The 18,246-nt window shown below is 43.6% G+C and overlaps 1 protein-coding gene across 1 annotated transcript; it reads left to right on the top strand.

Annotated features, from left to right (window-relative positions):
* Positions 1-7,246: 7,246 nt before the first annotated feature.
* Positions 7,247-17,445, top strand: COMMD7 (COMM domain containing 7). Its single transcript, XM_063459531.1, has 9 exons — positions 7,247-7,374; positions 8,547-8,600; positions 10,344-10,446; positions 12,527-12,583; positions 12,718-12,755; positions 14,196-14,286; positions 14,379-14,428; positions 15,170-15,218; positions 16,650-17,445. Exons 1-9 carry the CDS (start codon positions 7,294-7,296, stop codon positions 16,724-16,726), a joined length of 600 nt encoding a protein of 199 aa, XP_063315601.1. The 5' UTR covers positions 7,247-7,293; the 3' UTR covers positions 16,727-17,445.
* Positions 17,446-18,246: the final 801 nt, after the last annotated feature.

Genomic DNA, 18,246 nt, shown 5'->3' with positions numbered 1-18,246 from the left:
TAACCGAGCCAGTTGCCATGCAACACTTTGTCTCTCCCTGGTAACCGCACCCAAGGAACCACGTGACACCGGGTCCGGGATGTGACGTAACACAGAATTTCCGGTTCTTAATAGCGGCGTTATACTGAGCGTAATGCCATGTGTTACCGTCTGGGGGGCGTTATACCGAGCGCTGCTCCCCGTGTTACCGTCTGGGGGGCGTTATACCGAGCGCTGCTCCCGGTTTTACCGTCTGGGGGGCGTTATACCGAGCACTGCTCCCGGTGTTACCGTCTGGGGGGCGTTATACCGAGCGCTGCTCCCGGTTTTACCGTCTGGGGGGCGTTATACCGAGCGCTGCTCCCGGTTTTACCGTCTGGGGGGCGTTATACCGAGCGCTGCTCCCGGTTTTACCGTCTGGGGGGCGTTATACCGAGCGCTGCTCCCGGTTTTACCGTCTGGGGGGCGTTATACCGAGCGCTGCTCCCGGTTTTACGGTCTGGGGGCGTTATACCGAGCACTGCTCCCGGTGTTACCGTCTGGGGGACGTTATACCGAGCACTGCTCCCGGTGTTACCGTCTGGGGGACGTTATACCGAGCGCTGCTCCCGGTGTTACCGTCTGGGGGGCGTTATACCAAGCGCTGCTCCCGGTGTTACCGTCTGGGGGGCGTTATACCGAGCGCTGCTCCCGGTGTTACCGTCTGGGGGGCGTTATACCGAGCGCTGCTCCCGGTTTTACCGTCTGGGGGGCGTTATACCGAGCGCTGCTCCCGGTTTTACCGTCTGGGGGGCGTTATACCGAGCGCTGCACCCGGTGTTACCGTCTGGGGGGCGTTATACCGAGCGCTGCTCCCGGTGTTACCGCCTGGGGGGCGTTATACCGAGCGCTGCTCCCGGTGTTACCGCCTGGGGGGCGTTATACCGAGCGCTGCTCCCGGTGTTACCGTCTGGGGGGCGTTATACCGAGCGCTGCTCCCGGTGTTACCGTCTGGGGGGCGTTATACCGAGCGCTGCTCCCGGTGTTACCGTCTGGGGGGCGTAATACCGAGCGCTGCTCCCGGTGTTACCGTCTGGGGGGCGTTATACCGAGCGCTGCTCCCGGTGTTACCGTCTGGGGGGCGTTATACCGAGCGCTGCTCCTGGTGTTACCGTCTGGGGGGGCGTTATACCGAGCGCTGCTCCCCTTATTACCGTATGGGAGTGTTATACCGAGCGCTGCTCCCCGTATTACCGTCTGGGGGGCGTTATACCGAGCGTTGCTCCCCGTGTTACCGTCTGGGGGGCGTTATACCGAGCGTTGCTCCCCGTGTTACCGTCTGGGGGCGTTATACCCAGCGCTGCTCCCCGTATTACCTTCTGGGTGGCGTTATACCGAGCGCTGCTCCCCGTATTACCGTCTGGGTGGCGTTATACAGAGCGCTGCTCCCCGTATTACCGTCTGGGTGGCGTTATACCGAGCGCTGCTCCCCGTATTACCGTCTGGGTGGCGTTATACCGAGCGCTGCTCCCCGTATTACCGTCTGGGTGTGTCATACCGAGTGCTGCTTCCTGTATTAATGGCTGGCCGGGGGGTTTGTACTGCAATACAGCTCCCTGTATTACTGGCTTGGGTGCTTCTAGCATACTTCTCAAGTGTCCTGGGGGATAGTGAATAGAGCATTTTCAATGTTAATTTACTGAATAATACAGTCTTGGTAGAGAATGGGATAATAACTTCACATACCTCCCAAGTGTCCCTGCGTAGTATGGACAGTCCTTATTCTGAACCCAAATATCTCTGTCCATCTTTTCTATCCTAATGACCATCCATTCTAGGAGCTCCATATTGTTAGTGTGTCTGGGGGAATCACAGAGCCTTTCTGCACCCATTACAGACTTTATACCTCCCTACACCTACTACAGCCCCCTCCCCACCCCCAGTCCTTATCCCCCCTGCACCCAATACAGCCCCTATCCTCTCTGCACCTAATGCAGCCCCTTTTATTATTAATGTGTATGTATATGTGTGTGTGTGTGTGTGTGTATATATATATATATATATATATATATATATATATATATATATATATATATATATATATATATATATATATATATATATATATAATCTCTATATCTAGCGTCAACAAGTTTTGTAGCGCTTCCCTCCCTACATATACTTTATTTACATTTTTGGCATGACTAAGGCCAGATAGGCCGAAACTAGGGATCGACCGATATTGATTTTTTTTCTGAGCCGATACCGATAATCTGTGAACTTTCAGGCTGATAGCCAGTAGCTTAGCGATATTTTGTACATTTACCATTTTGAAAAAATTAAACAATTTCTACACAAATGTCTACTCTTAACTGGTCATGTTTATTATTTATTTTTTTGCAAATCTTTTTAATTTTTTTATAACTAAGGTAAATGCACAAAATATACATGCCAGTCAGAAATTGTTTTCAAGAAGATGTGTTTGTTTAGTGTGTGTATATAATGAATGCAGAGTGTGTTTGTGTAATGTGTGTAACGCCGATCACTGTACTCCCCCCCCCCCCCCCCCCTTTTATGGCGCATATGCACCGATTATGTCACAGCCCAAAAGATTGAATTTGACAGTTCTGCGGGCATGGCTATAGATTAAAGGCATAGAATATAAAGGTGCTTAGGGCATGGATCGTTGCCCTGTTGTGGTTTCTGTTTGCAGTTTCCAATAGTGCATTATGTTTCTCTGTCTACTTCGGTGGTTTGATCTCTGCTTTCACCTGACTATTCTCCATTCTGTTCTCATGTGACTCCGTTATCAGCTTTTCGCTTCCCTGTATCAGCTTGTCCCTGACCATTCTTTATTTAACGTTTAACCCGGGCCATATCATATTCACACTGTGTGTTGGGTCACTAGGCATCGTGATAATATCTGTTTGAGAGCCACATAAATAAGGGGGTGAAGAGTAGTAGTACCCAAACATCCTCGCACCAAGAGGATAGGGGCTTGATCTCCCATTGCTCCTGTCAGTTCTCAGTCCACCTCTGCATTCAGACGCACAAATATTTTGGAGTTTCTAGAAAAGGACATTTGGATAGATGTGTCATGAAGGGATTTGTGCCTAACATAGGGACTGTCCCTCCCAAACAGAGACACTTGGGAGGAATGTGAAGCTGTTATCTGATTCACTACCAACACTGTGTTGATGATTTGATTTTCCATTGTGTTCATTGCAAAATAAAATGAAAAATCCTTTTACTATCCTCACCACTCTTGTAATGAAGGGTCGGTGCTTTAGCCTTTTACATAAATACTGTATATCACATCCTCTACTTCCTCATCTCCTAGAGTAATGCTCAATGTGCAGGTCCTGCATTAATTAGCAGGAAGGGATCTCAGATTGTATTGGAGAATGAATACAGCATTCTAAAGAGCAGAGATTGCATTCAATATGCCCACTCATGGTTGTATTTACAGTGAGCTGACATTTTGACAAAGTGCATTGCTCATTTACTCAGCCCCTACCCTTACCCTGACAATCTGCCTATTTACAAAGACTCTGAACAAACTCTCAATTACCTCAATACCCTGAAAATAGATCTAATTTTTTTTTATCGTCTAGTGACATTAGAAGAACCATCATTGATAATTTATCTTTGGTTAAATGGAAAGGCAGAAAAATTACTTACAATATCATGAACAGGGCAAGAATTAAACCTTTGTCATCCTTGTTTGTATATTTGTTTTTGAAAGCACTAAATAAAGAATATTTTTTTTTTATTTTAAAAAAGGAACCGTCATTAATATTAAATATTTTGTTTACTTTCACCTTGCATATAACAAGTGTGATAATTGACAAGTAGATGTAAATAGCGCACATTTGAAAATGATTTACAGGGGCATATTCTGGCATGTACGCACACAGATGTACATTTATATACACAGCTATGCACTGACACACAGAATACCAAAAGCACATTTTTCTATCCATCTTCCTGTGGGCGTGGCTACTCTGGTTGCACAATTTGTTATTTTTCCCCTGAAATGTAGGAATGGTCTAAAACATAGCAATTATGATATTGATACAGCTGGGTGACGGACCGCTGGCATTCCAACTGAGTACCTCCGCCAATCGATGCTCCTAGTGCTTGCCGAGGACTCCGAGCACTCTAACTGACACCATCAGCACTGCGGACCTCACTTCCAGCGATGCAGCTGCGCCGGAGTCTCGCCGTCTCTCACCCACCCTGGATCCACGACCAGGATCCAGCTCCCAGTGGGTGAGCCTCTCCTAAATCCAGAGAGCATAGCAGGAACAAAGCAAGCTCTTGCAAGAGCTTACTCTGGGTAGAAAGTGATTATAGCAAGAGTGTAGGTATCCCTTCCCCCAAGCATGAGCCAAGCCTTCAAGAAAGGTGCAAGTAGGTTTGGTTTATTGAGGGCTACCTGCCCGGTATTTATGCAAGTGTCCACCAGGTGGACACTCCTCTAGGGGACCTGATGGAACAATGGGACACATATTGGATATTAGCCAATCACAGACAATACAAACAAAACACTCCCACAGTGACATTACAATCCCTCCTCTCTATCCTGGAGATAATTGGGAAGTAATCAAATTAACTCCCAGGACAGAGGCAAGACTCCATTAACCACATGGTTACAAAAAGACATAAAATTACACAATGTTACAATTACTACATAAAACATATACATGCAACATATCCCCAGATAGCTTAGATCTGCGCGCACATAACTGAATGGCGCTCAGATCACATACATACAATTCAATCGCCATGGAGCCAAAGTCTTTTCCATAGTCTTTCGCTACACGAATAGGCTCCATGGCATAGCTATCTAGGGTAGCACTACTCACATACTGAAAGTCAGAAATATGCAGAAATACACAAATAAACCTTTCTGCAGGGGAAAATACTGCTATCAGAACAGGGGCCATAGTCGGAAGGCAGGAGGTTAGCCAGTAGTCCCCTCCAGGCACAAGTGGCGAAGGGCACTTTGTCACAAGCTGGATTTCAGCTACCGTTTTTATTATCTCTGCCCTTTGCATGTCACTCCGTTTTGAGAAGAGAAATACTGAGGTTTTTGTGTAGAAATTATCACATTTGCTTTCACGCTTGCGCCATTTCCTTATGTATAAAACGGATCCTCTGCTCTTTATACAGTGGAGACTTTTTCAAAGCTATTCACTAAACTGAAAATTGCAGGGAATTCAAAGTGCATTTCAAATTTAAAAGATCACTAACTATAGTGTCAGGAAAACAAAGTGGTTTTCCTGACAGCTAGATAAGACTTCCAGACAGAAGAGTATCAGCTGGAAATTAAATTAGGGTGAAAAATCAAGAACTAAATTAATAATGGATAAATAAAAGATAAATAATTGCCTATTACTCCACTCCTAAACTATTTATTTTAGGAGTGGGGTAATAGGCAATTATGTATCTTTATTTATCCATTGTTAATTTAGTTCTTGATTTTTCACCCTAATTTAATTTCCAGCTGATATTCTTCTGTCTAGAAGTCTTATCTAGCAGTTAGAGTATATTTTGCAATTTCAAGTATTACAGGGGTTAAGCCCCAAGACACATCTGGAGTCAGTGGTGTATCCTGGTATTGTGCTGCCCTAGGCAGGACAAAACTCAGGCGCCCCCCTAACCCCCCCAACCCTTCCCCCCACCCCGCCTTCTAAATAAATACACACACACACATTCACTGACAGATACGCATACATTAGCTAACAAACACACACACTCACTAACAGACACACACACACTCACTAACAGACACACACTCACACTAACAGACACACACTCACACACTAACAGACTGACACACACACACTCACTCACACACTAACAGACACACTCACACAGTCATATACACACACACACACTCACTAACAGACAGTCATATATACACCCCCACACACACACTCACATTAACACTTTTTTATTTTTTTTTATTTACCCCCCAGCCTCCTTACCTTTGGGAATGCTGGGGGGGTTTCTCTATCTCCCTGGGGTCTAGTGGGGCTGCCGGTCGGGCTGCTGGGCTTGTTGTTTGTAGGGCGGGCGGCTGGCGAGGGAGCACTTCCTCTGAGCTGTCTGCTCAGCTCCCTCGCGCGCCGCAGAGTGAGGCTGGGAGCCGGAATATGACGTCATCTTCCGGCTCCCAGCCTCACTCTGCGGCGCGCGAGGGAGCTGAGCAGACAGCTCAGGGGGAGCTCTCCCTCGCCAGCCGCCCTACAAACAACAAGCCCAGCAGCCCGACCGGCAGCCCAGCAGCCCGACCGGCAGCTTTTTTTGCCGCCCCCTGGAAAATGCCGCCCAAGGCAAATGCCGTGTTAGCCTCGCGGCTAATACGTCCCTGTCTGGAGTGTCTGGTAGCTGTTATAATCTGCAGGTAAAGTGGATAAGTTGTTTCTTCAACAGCCACCACCTGCATGCTTCTCTTTTTTGTTTTCCTGACACTATAATGCCCTGAGGGTGCCCCACTTTCAGGGTCCCCCTCCCGTGGTGCTGAAGGGGTTAAAACCCCTTCAGCCTCTTACCTTATTCCAGTGCTGGTGACCTCTCGTCCCCGTCCGACGTCAGCAGAGCCGAATGCGCATGTGTGGCAAGTGCCGCGCGCGCGCATTCAAAGTGTCCACAGGAAAGCATTTCTCAATGCTTTCCTATGGATGCTCTGCGCGATGGAGGCATATTATGCCTCCAGCGTCGCAGATGCGCCTCTAGTGGCTGTCCAAACCCCAAATGTAAACATAGCAGTTTCTCTGCTATGTTTGCATCTGAGGGACCTGACACCCAGACCACTTCATTGAGCTGAAGTGGTCTGGGTGACTACAGCGTCCTTTTAAGGTCGAAATTGCTAACCTGGAACAATGATCTCAGCTATGCTTTCAGTTCCAGTACTTCGGCCGTCAATGTGAAAATCACTTTGAATTCCCTGCAATTCTCACGTTAGTGAATAACCCAGTTAATTAAACGTATAATGCAACCCTGCAGTATGGGGGTGCGAGCTGTGGCCCTCCAGCAGGGAAGCCCATTGAGTTTCAAGCCATTTTTATGTAACTGCTTGCCTGGTCCTATAATGGGCCCTGAGTCTATTAAACAATTGTTATAAACAGGCTGTGTATTCCAAAGGCCTCAGTTCTGGGCAGAAATGTGTATTTCCCACCAGAGCAATGGCTGCTGCTCCCTCAGCGGGCGACACTTCCGGCCCAGCGACACTGTGGGCGGTGTTACGCTCGTTACGTCGTTGTCACGTGGTGGAGTGGAGCGACGTGAACCGCAGGAGCTGCCGGAAGTGCTGCTCGGCTGACTGTCATGGCGCTGAGCAGCCTCTCGGGGTCGCTCCCGGATTCTGTGGCCCCAGACATGCAGAATGTGAAGCAGATGTCGGGAGAGGTGAGGGACAGACTCCCAGCAGCTGGGGATGTGACAGAAACCCCCGGGGGCCTGACCGGTAGTGTCCCCCTCGAAGGTCTGCCAGGCCTTCACTGCAGCTCTGGGACAGTAAGGGTCAGAATCAGGGAATTATCCTATAAATTGATATCAGTAACTAGGAGAGAAGATAGAGTTACTTCTAGGGTTAGAAATGCGGGAACCAAATTGGGACCCTAACCATAATTGGGACCCTCACCATAATTGGGACCCTAACCCTAAATGTCTTGCCTCCCAGTGCTGCAGTGAAGCCCCTGAGTGTAAGCTCAATATAACAGTTATTACCTTGCAGGACCCTCACTGAGCAGTCCCTTGATCCATTATGAACACTAATGATTAACTTGGGGGTCTCTTCCAGTGGGGATGACTGGCACTAGACTGCCAGACCACTGCGAGAGATGCCAGACGTTGCTGAGGTAGAGGCCAATTGTTGAAATGCAGGAACGTTACTAGGGGCCAATAAGATTGGCTACCTGTTGGTTGGTGAGGATGTTGAAGGCTGCTGGTCATTTTGGAGTCATGCTAGTGGCTGCCGGCCATCCGGGGTGCACGGCAGAGGCTATTCGCCATCACGGGTGAACAGTTCAGGCGACTGGTTGGTCAAGGCAGATTATTTGCTAAACTTCAAAGTTGCACAAACTAAATCTGAATGACAAAGCTGGAGCAAAAATAGGCAACTGTTTGGCTATGGTTGAGTTAGAAAAAAAAAAAAAATTATAATTTTTTTTGTTTTTATCAGATTTTACTTGCAAAGTTTAGTGAACAATCTTGTTTAATGTAGTCCAGTAACAGTTACATGCTATCTGTCATGATCACTCACCTCAACAGACCACTATTTATGTTTGTCCACTAGGGGGTGTGACATGCAAATACTTTGTTTGAAAATGTCTTTAACCTGGAAACAATCCTTGAATTTGATGTGATTGGGACAGACTGATCATCCGCGTTAGTTGTTATTTTGAAACTTCTCATGATGGTTATGGAGATGGCACAGATTCCAAAATAAAATAACTTTGAGGATGAAACCAGCTCTAATTGGCTGTATGATGCCTTTAGATATTTCCAGTGTTTTTCCCTTGTGTCTAAACCTTTCCATTAGAGACATACTTTAAATAAGCCTTTCTTCCCTCCTGCAGCAAGTTTCCCGGCTCAGCAAAGTGATATTTTCTTTTTTGAAAGAACAAGAGGCGGTAAGCATCATTCTGCTACACATTTATTGTTTGTACGTTTCAATATAATCTGTTGGTTTTGTTTTTATTGGAGTTTCATATAAGTATGAACATTATTTATATATATATATATATATTTCTAGTGGACTTAAGCAAATCGGATAATATAAAATAAAGGGGCACTCTAAGCAACGTAACCATTACAGCTCAATGTACCTTGTTATGTCAATTTTGGAGCAGTTTAACAAAAATCAGAACCATCCACAATACAACACAGAAACCAACCCACTCATCAGCAGAGATCATAATGCGGCATTTGCTCATTGGCCAATAAATTCTGCCCAACATGGATGGCAGAGTGTGTAAGCTATAGTCAATCAATGTCTAAATAGGATGATAATGATAGTGCTAAACTGTAAATACCTAATTTTCAGGTCAACTGCAGAAGGGGTATTCTCTGACTGGTGCGTTTTTTGTGAAACCACCTTGAAACAGTCGCCGTACACTTTGGCTATATAACCTACACTGAGATGTAGTGGCTACGTTGGTTATATTGTTTCTAAATTATCATAGCACCAAATAACCTTAACGCAGAATAAATAATAATAACAAAGTATTTAACCAGGAAAGGTACTGTGGCGGACCGCCTGGCACCCCCACCGGATTCCCCCACACGAGATGTGCGGTCAGTCTCTATAGCAATATAGTCCAAAATACCGAACATAACAGTTCGTGGGTAGATTGTCTATGCCTCTCGTTTGGAAACTTGCTCCCACCGAACACCGCTCTTCTCATAAGAACGCCACCAAACATACTTGGAGATGGGAGTCCCAGGTGTTTGCACTGTTAAGTGTCCGATCATAGTTAGACGCACTCGACGACCAAACTGCGCTGTCTGTGTTCGCGGCTAAAGATGGCCGCCGCCACATGTTCGCACATACGAACGACGGCCATCCAGCTAACCACTTGGAACATTACGGTTAAGGTGTTGATAGGGGTCAAAAGAGTCAACAAGCAGCACACAACTGTTCTGTGTAGTTGGTCCATTCGACGGTCCATTCGACAGTTCATTCGGTATACAAACAACATTAGTCTGATCCGTTCGGCAAGGTCCAAATACCAAACCATACAAGTACAAAAGGCACGAACAGTGTCTTTAACCCCTTAAGGACACATGACATGTCATGATTACCTTTTATTCCAGAAGTTTGGTCCTTAAGGGTTTAAGCAAAGTTTATCATGGGGCCATGATCTTGGGGCAAGAGGCTGGCAAGCAAGCCCCTCCAAGAACCAGTGGCAAGGTTATTTTCGCCACAGTGCATTCAGATTACTCTGGTAATAATTGCTTTTTATATTCATAGCAGTTTTTAATCACCTGCAAAAGGATACTGCCTCTTGAATTCAAACTGTACCCCTTATTTATAAATAAATAAAGCATACGAATGACTGCATGATTTGTGTGTGTTAGTGGTGTCATGTGACTTTCCTATGGAACTTGCCCTCCAATACTCAAGCAAAGATTGTCTAAAATAAATTCTAAATCTTTTGGGTTTGGGTTTTTGTTACCATTATAGCCATTCATGTGGATGCTTATTTTCACAGATGTTTGGAGAGTGTTTGTATTAGGAAAGGGAGACGAGGGAAAGAAGTGACCCACTGGTGTGTAATATTCTGTAACGGTTGGGTTCACTGCTACACCATTACCTGTTCTTCCAGCTGCAAACATTATGGCTTTATTTGTGTTTACCATGTTCTTTGCTGCAGGCAGAATTTTTTACATCTCAGCTCGGTGAATTTGCCAAGGACAACGGCATTAGTCTGGGGCCTTTGAAAAGCATTGTGAAAAGTGTTCTCCTTGTTCTGAATGGTGAGTACAGCCTTGTTAACGTCTTTGTGCTGAAAAACATGTTATCTGGGTGATCCCTTAAAATAGTAAGGGATCACCTGAGCCAATTCCCTGTATTCCGTTAATTTCTGGAGCAGGGTAGGATATAGTGGGGACCCCATGTTTCTCTAGATACGCTTTGTAAAGGAAAAATTATGCAATTACAGTGTGCTCTACCAGAGAGCAGGAGAACCACCTGGAGGATAGATGGTCTCTTCTTTCCTGTCACTCAATATTCTGCTAGCAAAATATGTCTTAATTTTTATTCTCTTTCAATTAATGTAGGGTGACCTGTACCAAGACAGGTATGCTTTAAAGCAATTTATATAACAATATATATTATGCTTAGTAGATTTTTTTTAATATTCTTTTCTATAAAAATTAGATTATGGGGAGGGCAGAGCTAAGCACTGGAAGCAATCGGATGCACGAACGAAGAACTCTGTGCTAAACACAGCAGAAAAGCACCTAAAACCTGCTAAACAGCCCCAAAAACACCTCACTTTGCAGCTCCAGTCTCCAGTGGTCACAAAACAAAAAAGCCTAGACCAGGCATGAACATTGGGGAAATGCCCCGGCAAGTGCATGGCGTGTATGGGCCCAAGATGGCCACAGACCTAGACTCGTACTCTGACTCCTCGGAGGAAATATCACTGGGCACGGGGAGCTCGGTAGTGTCCTTTCAGGACATGCTGTCTGAGATACAAAAGACCATACAAGCAGATGTAACTGCACTCCGGGCGGACCTCACGAGTCTAGTGGGCAGACTGGGAATGGTGGAGACTGCCACTGAGTCACAAGCCCTGAAGATACTTACCCTCAAACAAGAGGTCCAGGCACTAAAAAAAAACAGTCTTTGAGCAACGCTTTGCCACCATGCAAGACGCCGCAACAACCTTAAAATCAGGAAAGTGCTGGAGGAAATGCCAGCGCAGGAGCTTCCACACTTTGTAAGGCGACTGATAACTGCCCTACTGCTGCCAAAGCAAGCAAAGTATGTTACCTGTGATGACATCTTTCTATTCCAAAACCAAGGAAGGCCCCAGAGACTGCACCCAGAGATCTGGTAGTGCGCTTTCAAAACCACAATGATAAGGCACTGTTTCAGTCAGCATTAAAAGGGATATCCCCTTACTCAATTGAAAATATCACATTAACATTCTACGCTGATCTGTAGGGAGAAATGCTTCTACACCCCTTTACTGCCATACTCTGAGAATGTTGTATCCAGTATCGCTGGCGTCCCATGCGGACTCTATTGGTCGGGCACAGCGAATCCACCCACCCTGTTCAAGACCTGTGGGGTATCGGTAGACCTATTGCAGCAGCTGGGACAAAGAGGAGCACCCAAAGATGGGATCCCTCGAAGGTCCTGCCCTTTATCCCTCAGAAACCACATGTTCAGATCAGTCGATAAAGACACTCTCTCCCCTGCTCCCACTCTCTCTGCCCCCCCCTCCCCCACTTGACTCTGTTTCGAAGTCTCCCAACATAACCACGCTACATAACCCCCAGAGGCAAATAATGAATTAGATTAGCACTCAGCCTTCACCAGGGTTCACCCATTGTACAGGAGAGCAGTAAGAGACGCATCTCCCACTATCTCGAGTACTCACTTGATCAGTATGCAGCTTCACCCAGTTGGCTCTCAATAGACAGGGCGACCTAGCACCAGCTACTTACCCTCACACACCATTAGCCGACACTCTCTGCAAGTTCATTGCTACATTTTTTTTTTTTTAGCTGAACAATATAGAAATGTGCCATGAAATCTTGCCATACCACTGATTTGATATGTTGATGGTTTAAGTGCTTGCTACTGCTGTTGTGGCATAGTAAGCTCTAATGTCTTTTTTATGCGCAACAAAAATAAAGAATAAAAAAATAATTAGATTATGAAATGTAGAAAAAAAAGAAAAACCACGTCTTGTAAAAAACATGCACAGAAGTAAATGTTTCCCTAAATGTATTATGTTCCTATTATGCCAGTATAATTTGTCTGGTATTTTTTATAAGATAACCGTGATTTCAGCACTGATCTAAACCTCTTTATTCCTCTAAGGTGCTCTGAGAAGAAATCTTTCAGCTGAACAACTTAAAGCAGACTTTCTAGCGTTGGGTAAGCTTGATCACCGTAGGTTTTAGTGCAATATTTCTGCTACTTGCTCCAAATTCACCAATTTCAACACCCATAGTTTCCCCAGCGTTTGCTGTAAGGTGGTAGTGTTCTGATATTATGTCTGTAACTTGCAGGTCTTGATGAAGAAAAGGCTGGCTATTTTGCAGATGAGGTAAGGGTTTTCTTTCTGCTTTTTAGTAATTTGGTTGCCCAGCAAGTGAAAATAAACCACGGGGGGTTGATGATAAATATAAAATCTGGGTCAGTGTTCTAAAGGTGGAGCAGTCACCATGGAAACCCGGGCAATGTTCCTGCTAATTGTTTCCCCTATAAAACCCTGCCTGCCCCATAATTCTTATTATTTTGTTTTGTGTTTGGTGTGTTTTTTTTATAAATTTTTTTTTTTTTTTTTTTTTTTTTTTTTTTTACACACACATCCGGACTAGTCACCCATCTTTAACTTAAACAGGAGTGCTCAGTCTGGCTCTTTATATTGGTTTGTGCATTATCCTTTAATTGAACCTTATCCTTCTACCCTGACCATGATGAAGTGTCACACTGCTCGCATTTCTTTTTTTTTCGGGATAGCTTTATTAAGGCCATATTAATCTGTTAATTTATTGTATTATTTATTACTGCATTTACTATAGAGCCATTAGTTACCTTCTACACTTTCTGTTAGGGGGTCCCTCAGCCTTCCACTCTCCATCTTTAATTCCTGCCTTCTCCTTTAATATGTCTAGAAAGCTCTTACAAGAATAAGAAACCATTTAAAATGCTAAATTCATTTTTTCATGCCTCGCAATGGCCAACCTTCACTCAGTTGAGGCTGAGCATCATGGGACATGTAGTTCAGGGTGGCCATTGCTAACCGTCACTGTCTTAGGAAACTAAGATCTGGACCTTGCTACACGATACTGCTGCTACACCTCTATAAAGTGTAAAAACTGCCAAAACCCCTACGCCTTTTACAATCTGGGTATCGTTATCACATCTAGACGCTGTTTGTGCCCACATTCACTCCCATAGGTACACTACCCTGTTTCTTATTTTTTTTTTTTTTTTTTTTTACCCAATTACCTTAACCCCTTAAGGACCAAACTTCTGGAATAAAAGGGAATCATGTCATGTGTCTTGAAGTGGTTAAAAGGCTTTGGCTGTCTCTCTACCACTAGTTCAAGTCCATGACATGGAAGTCTTTTATACCCTGGCTAGCAAGCTTTTCCCAGATAAGATCACCGCTCATTCCATTCAAGTAGTGGCTACTTTGTCGTCTTTTTACTGTGGGGCTTCTATGAGCCAAATCTACAAAGTGCCCTCCTGGTTTTCCTTGTATAGTTTCTATATTTTGTTGTTTTACGTCCATTTACGCATTTTTGAGAGGGCTTAGGGCATATATTCCTGTTTAGTAACCATAACTTCGGACACTACATTTTTGAGCTGACCATTTTTCCTGTTTTGCTTGAATATAAGGTCCCCAATGTCCCCATTTTATCCTGCACACCAATGATATTGTAAAACCTATCTTTCTTTATTTTGTGATCAATAGCATTACTTATATACTGGGTCTATTCGTGGTTTGATCTTCTGATATCCGACATTTTCATTCTAGTGGAGCCGAGATGCGTCTGTTTTAACGCAGCTGGTGGTTGGTCGCACCTTAAGTATTAATCAGCTGGTGGACATGGAATGGAAATTTGGAGGTAATTGGTTATAATTGGGTTCTGGCTGCAAGATTTTTTTTCTCATTAGTATCACAATCGGATATTTTAATTTTTTTTCCCCTTTATTCTAGTAACTACAGCAAGCAGCGAGTTAGAGAAAGCTGGAAGTATCTTTCTACAAGTGAGTATTTCACATTCATATTATTAAGACATATTTTCCCTTTTATTTTTTTTTTTGTATTAAAGGAACACCCCATGCACCATAACCACTACAGCTCAATGAAGTGGTTATGGTGGAAGAAGCGCTGTCCCACGATAAGATGTCAGGTGCTTTTACCACAATTTGATATCTTACCTGTGACATGTCTGTTCTTCCCCACTTGATACCTAAAGTCTCTGTAGAGTGAAGTAGGGCCAAGGCAGGACAGCACTCATTGACTGAGAGCTCTAAGCCAACGAGCATGTCCCAAAGTGGGTTTGTCGGATAAGATCAGTCCTTATAGGTGAGAATAAAACCTTTCTTCTGTAGTCTGTAGATATTTTTTAATGTTTTCATTTTGTGTTTTTTTTTTTTTTTTAGTTTTTTTTTTTTAAATAAAATGGCAATACCTTTTAAAATTGACACCTACATTAATAGAAGCATACTGTGTGTGTTTGCCTGTACTCGTCTCCACCAGACAGTCAGAGAGGGGTTGGGTGTGTGGTGTCGGTGCTTGCATGTACCCAAGCTAATCAGCAGTGACTTGCTGAGTGCAGCCATCCGCTGCCGTCTGCAATAGAAGAATCTATCACTACTACTGTCAATATGTTTCATATAAAATGTAATCCATGAAGGCATGGCCCCAGTGTAAGGATATCACTACAAGTTATGATCCATATTAATTAAGGTTCAATCACTGTGTTTTCTTTGTATTATTTTCAGCTGAAGATGGTTACTAAAAGAGGAAACAAGCCTGAACCTGTTTATGTGGGTGAGTGTTTTGGATTTAAAGTGCCCTGTTAGATTTCAGGAATCAATCAATCAAATCAACTAAACTGCGATTGAGATATTTACTAAAGTTTGAACTGTGGGAAATTCGATGTAAATTGTATATGTCAAACTGAGCTGAATATATAGCAAATTTGATTATTTTATTTCCATTTGGCTACTGTGCTTAACAAGTTTGAAATTCCATTCTGAATTTAAGACAATTCAAACTTTGTGAATACGATTACCACTTTGAATATTATTTGGTATAAACTCTTACAAGGATTAAAGCACCTGATACACGGTTTACTGAGGTTTGAATACAAGTCTGTTGGTGTTTTCATTTTTCTATTGGTTTATTTTAATTAAAGGGACAGTCCACCATAGACTGTATCTGAGTAGTGATAGATAACCTTGGCACATCAGACGTCTTATGAGCTACTTGACACACTTAAAACATCCAAGGTGTGCCCTTAGAATAATAATAATTAGATACTGTGTGTTTTTTTTCTTATCCTTCCGTTAGAATTTAAGCTTATTTGAGTATAACACAAACCATGTCTTGTTCCTCTAAGCCACGCTTGTCTTGTTTATGTACTTATGTCGACACCAGCCGCTGTACAGCTCTGTGATGTTGATTATATTTATGAGTCATACGTAGTAGTAGCCTCGAGAAGAGAAGATTGGGGTCTCTCTCAATTCTCCTGGATCCTGACTTGGGGCTCTGGGAATATTGCTTTCAGTACACAGCAAGGAATGCAAGAGAGCCCTAATGCGTTCTCTGCCATTGGGGGAAACAGTCTGCTCCATGACAGTCTATGGGGTCAGGTGAGATAAATCTTTTCATTATCCCTAGCAAACAGGGAGACAAACCATCAGAGGCATGTCCCATTTCTGTCTTGCCATAATGACCTGGCCTTGTTGTGAGACAATATTGAAGAACTATCTGAGCTCTGTACAGAACACATTTTTCAGTGAAAATGGTCACGATATTAGAAAAATTTAATGAAATCCATTCATTCTGTTAGTAGGTTTTTTTTACTGGGGTTTCCCTGCAGAATGAGGAGCACCTTCTGAGAATCTGCAGTCTTTACTGGTCCTTTAACCCCTTAAGGACCAAACTTCTGGAATAAAAGGGAATCATGACATGTCACACATGTCATGTGTCCTTAAGGGGTTAAATATTTAACAGTATGCATCCATGAGGAATGTATATATATATATATTATGTTCAGTTGAAGCATCTTCAGGGCGAAGGTGGTACTATATCCATTTTAATTATGTGTGGCCCATGGATATATTCTGCCATACACTCGAGAACTTGCAGTAAAGTGTCTTGTTATAAATAGCTATCTCCTGTAACGCATGTTGAAAAAGCAATATGGCTACTTCGGTTCAGGTGACAGTGTCCCTTTAACAGAGTTTTTCGTTCCAGAGCTGACCTTGCCGCAGTTTTACAGCTTCCTGCATGAGATGGAGCGGGCGAAGAGCAGTCTCGAGTGCTTTACATGACGAGGCGCAGCAAGACGTCTGTGAACTGGATTCCTGAATAACAAATGTTTGAAGACCAAATCCTTCTGTATCCCCTCCCCTCACTCTATAGGAAAGTGAAATATCGTGCTGCCTGTCAGTGCGGCCGCACGCTGAGTTTGTGGGAAGAAATCTGAACCACAAATAAACTGTACAGTGGGTTCGTTAATTCTGGAACCTGTTCTAGAACAAAGTAAAATCTCTCCTCTTCTGTGTTTGCATACAAACAGTGCATATATGGATGTAGATGTCGATATTCTACGTGTACAGATTATGGGCTGTTAAAGCTGCTAGCACATTCCTGTTTAGTAGAGGTTACAATATATCACTCTGTGCTGTTTTCTCCTTCAAGCTGGGACTCGTTTTGTACCACTGTTAGGGAGGAAATGAAGGCTGATTTCCTTTGATACATTGTGATATAGGGGTCAGATCTTGCCCCCCGTGGGAGTTTTAGTCCTATACGCAATCCCCACTTCTTGCTACAATTGCAGACTCACACATTGTTCTCCTTCCTTAAATTTCCTCCCTCGGTTATTCGACGGACAGACTGAGCCTCTGCTATGATCGTGGCTCACAATCGCTGTTTGTTCAGGGAAAACCCAGCACTTATTGTCACTCTGGGTAGCCTTACCTCAACCCTGTCTGTTGTATCTGATTCTCTCTGGATGAACTTGGTCAGAAATATATATTCTATTCTATTCGAGCTGAGGTTTTTGTTTTTTTAACTCTTACATTGCCAGAGAAGGTAATAATGTATGTGTGCATGTCACTATAGTTACATTTACTGGATTTTTTATTTTTTTTTAAGATCCATTGTTTTGTGAATGACCATTTCCTCTGCAGATGTTTCCCAAGATGTCCATTTAACATTGTGGGAAACATGAAGTGTTGGAGTGCCCTTGTTGGCTATCCTTCACAGTCTGATACAATATTCTGTGCTTTATGCTTCGTTTATCCTTCCATAATTAAGAACAAGCCTAAATTAGACAGTTTAAAGAAACACTCTACAATTTAGTTTTTATTCAATGTTTTCTGTCGGAACATTCTCTACATTGAAGCCTGACCCTCCTCCATTGAAGTAATCGATTCTGGTGACTTTCGTCTAATCAGATGCTGAGTTATTGAGAGCACACGGTACATGTGTGGCAGTCACCGCATTCCTCCAAGCCAGTGCTTCTCAGAGAAGAAACAGCCACGTTCCGCATCATGCTGTACGTTATGACAGCGAACATAAAACCTTTTAGGCAAAATGTAATGTTTTTACATTGCCAGAGTAAAGGGACGGCATCTATGCGCCAAAACCTCTACATTAAGATGTAGTGGTTTTGGTGTCCCATTAACCATGGCTTCCTGGTAACAAGGCATTCTGGAGCCTCGTTTCTTGCTAGAATTTAGTTGGCATTTCCTAAGTTTACAATATCAGAAATTAAAGCAGCTCTGTTAACATCTGGGATTTTTGGATATTTTGCAAAGACTTCCTGGGGAAGTTGAGTTTTACTTAT

This window comes from Pelobates fuscus, chromosome 6 (genome assembly GCF_036172605.1).
Source record: "Pelobates fuscus isolate aPelFus1 chromosome 6, aPelFus1.pri, whole genome shotgun sequence".
Taxonomy (NCBI): Eukaryota; Metazoa; Chordata; class Amphibia; order Anura; family Pelobatidae; genus Pelobates; species Pelobates fuscus.
The sequence above is the reverse complement of the archived record's forward strand: the minus strand, read 5'-3'. Positions and strand labels throughout refer to the sequence as shown.

What these genes read in the sequence shown, in the direction of transcription:
- COMMD7 (XM_063459531.1), top strand. Translation starts at nt 7,294, where the DNA reads ATGGCGCTGAGCAGCCTCTCGGGGTCGCTCCCGGATTCTGTGGCCCCA. An exon ending in AGCAGACTTTCTAGCGTTGG is followed by an intron (nt 12,584 to 12,717) that starts GTAAGCTTGATC and finishes TGTAACTTGCAG; the next exon opens with GTCTTGATGAAGAAAAGGCT. An exon ending in CTGGAAGTATCTTTCTACAA is followed by an intron (nt 14,429 to 15,169) that starts GTGAGTATTTCA and finishes TATTATTTTCAG; the next exon opens with CTGAAGATGGTTACTAAAAG.